The following is a 2,063-nucleotide window of genomic DNA, read 5'->3' on the forward strand; positions in this document are numbered from 1 at the left end:
GAGCCCTTGGTATCAGCTCCTCATTTTTTCCCTCCCTCCCCACCCTCCTTGATAATGTATACATTTTTTTTCATGTCTTACACTGACCACTGTCTCCCTTCACCCACTTTCTGTTGTCTGTCCCCTTGGGAGGGGGTTATAGGTCCATCATTGTGGTCAGTTTCCCCTTTCTTCCCCCACCTTCCCTTTACCCTCCTAGTATTGCTACTCTCATTATTGGTCCTGAGATAGTTTTTCTTTCTTAATTTTGAAAGTATAACAATTTTATTGATATAACATTCATGTAGCATTCATTTCAATGGTTTGAATATTAAAAGCATTGTGCAGTCACCACTAAAATCAATTTTAGACACTTAATTAATTTTTAAAATCATTGTTATTTTCCTTAACCTTCCCTCTCATAATCCTAAGAGACTATTGATCTAGTTACTGTCTCTATAGATTTAGCCATCTTGGATGTCCTCTAAAGAAGAACATATAAAAATAACCCCCAACAACAATAACAAAATAAAACTCAGATAAACTTCAATCTAAAATATGAAAGTAAAAATAACTTATAAATTATCAAGGGTTCATGAGGTCAGGAGAGTGGGGGAGGTAGTGGAAAAAAAGGAGCTAATACCAAGGGCTCAAGTGGAAAGGAAATGTTTTGGAAATGACTACGGCAACAAATGTACAAACGTGCTTGATAGAGCTGATGTATGGATTGTTATAAGCTGTAAGAGCCCCCAATAAAATTATTTATTTAAAAAAAATAGTAAAAACTAGAACAAATTAAAATGGGTCTAAAGCGTAAACAAAGGATACGATTAACGTTAGAGTTTAACCTAACTGTATCTGGATTAATTCACTTTCGGATGCGCTCAGTCTGAGGACACAGGCGAGGCTTTCTACGCCCGTGAGCCTCTGCTCTCCAGGAAACCCACAGAGCCGCTGTGCGTTAGCATCGGCTCACTGGCAGTGAGCTTGGTTTTGGAGAGATAGAGCTCGGAGGTGGCTTGTGCAGTGTTCTTTTGTGATTGACGTAGTTCACGTAGCAGAGTGGCTTCGAGGTTCGTTTTTGTCGCCTGTGTCAGGACTTCATTGATCTCTTTGGCTGAGTAGCATCCTGTCGTACGGATGCACCACATATTGCTTACCAACGTATCTGTTGACGGACACTTGGGTCGTCTCCATCTTTGGGCTATTGTGAATGTCTCTGCGATGAGCACTTGTGTACAGGCCGCGGTTGGAGTCTCTGCTCTCAGTGATTTGGCCATACACCTAGGATTGTATCTTCTGCGTCAGGTGGTAGGACTCTGTTTCACCTTTTTGGGGAACCTCCACGCCGTTTTCCCCAGCGGCGACACCATTCTCCACTCCCACGAGCATTGTGTTTGGATTCCAGTTTCTCCACCTCCTCATCAGCACCTCCTCTGGACGTTTCCCTGAAAGCCCCCCCCTGTCACGAGTCTGGCATTATTCCTCAGCAGACCAAGTTTGGCCTGTGTGCAGTCTACCAACCCTGTCCCCGCATAGCCCCTCCTCTCCCAGCCCAACCCCTTGTCCCATCAGAAGCTGCTCAGACACCACGCCCTCCTTCCTCCTGATGCCTCTGGGTGGGAACAGGCCCTATGCCCCCTCCTGCTCAGCCTTACTCATTTAAAAACACCCGGCCCTGACCTCTTGCTGCGATCTGAGTGGACTTCCCCATCATCCCTTGAGTTGTTGCAGCCAGTAAATACGATCTCTGTTGATTTAAGCTGATAGTGATGTCCCCACAAGTAAATTGTGAATGATTTTTCCCCTGGCCTTTCTGTGACACGTGTTTCTTCTCAAAAAAGGATCCTTGGCCACATCCTAGTAGTTCCTTAGGGCAGGGAGCACGTCCTGACTGGCTCTGTTCCCGTCTTTCCCCAGGGGTGGACCTCATCGCCACCTTCTACGGCTGCCTGTACTGTGGCTGTGTGCCTGTGACCGTGCGGCCCCCGCACCCTCAGAACTTGACCACCACACTGCCTACTGTCAAGATGATCGTGGAGGTGCGGGGCACCCTGTGGGCCTCAGGGCACGCTTAGCAGAGC

At 46.6% G+C, this 2,063-nt stretch overlaps 1 protein-coding gene across 1 annotated transcript in view; it reads left to right on the forward strand.

The window, feature by feature from the left end:
* DIP2A (disco interacting protein 2 homolog A) overlaps positions 1–2,063 on the forward strand; it is a 99,613-nt gene that overhangs the window by 82,719 nt on the left and 14,831 nt on the right. Inside the window, exon 27 of the mRNA XM_045284552.1 lies at positions 1,900–2,021. Within this exon, the coding sequence (XP_045140487.1) occupies positions 1,900–2,021 (122 nt within the window). The remainder of the gene's footprint in view (positions 1–1,899; positions 2,022–2,063) is intronic.

Source organism: Echinops telfairi, unplaced genomic scaffold, assembly GCF_000313985.2.
Source record: "Echinops telfairi isolate 266 unplaced genomic scaffold, ASM31398v2 ScPeMD7_7469;HRSCAF=8507_0, whole genome shotgun sequence".
NCBI classification, from domain to species: domain Eukaryota; kingdom Metazoa; phylum Chordata; class Mammalia; order Afrosoricida; family Tenrecidae; genus Echinops; species Echinops telfairi.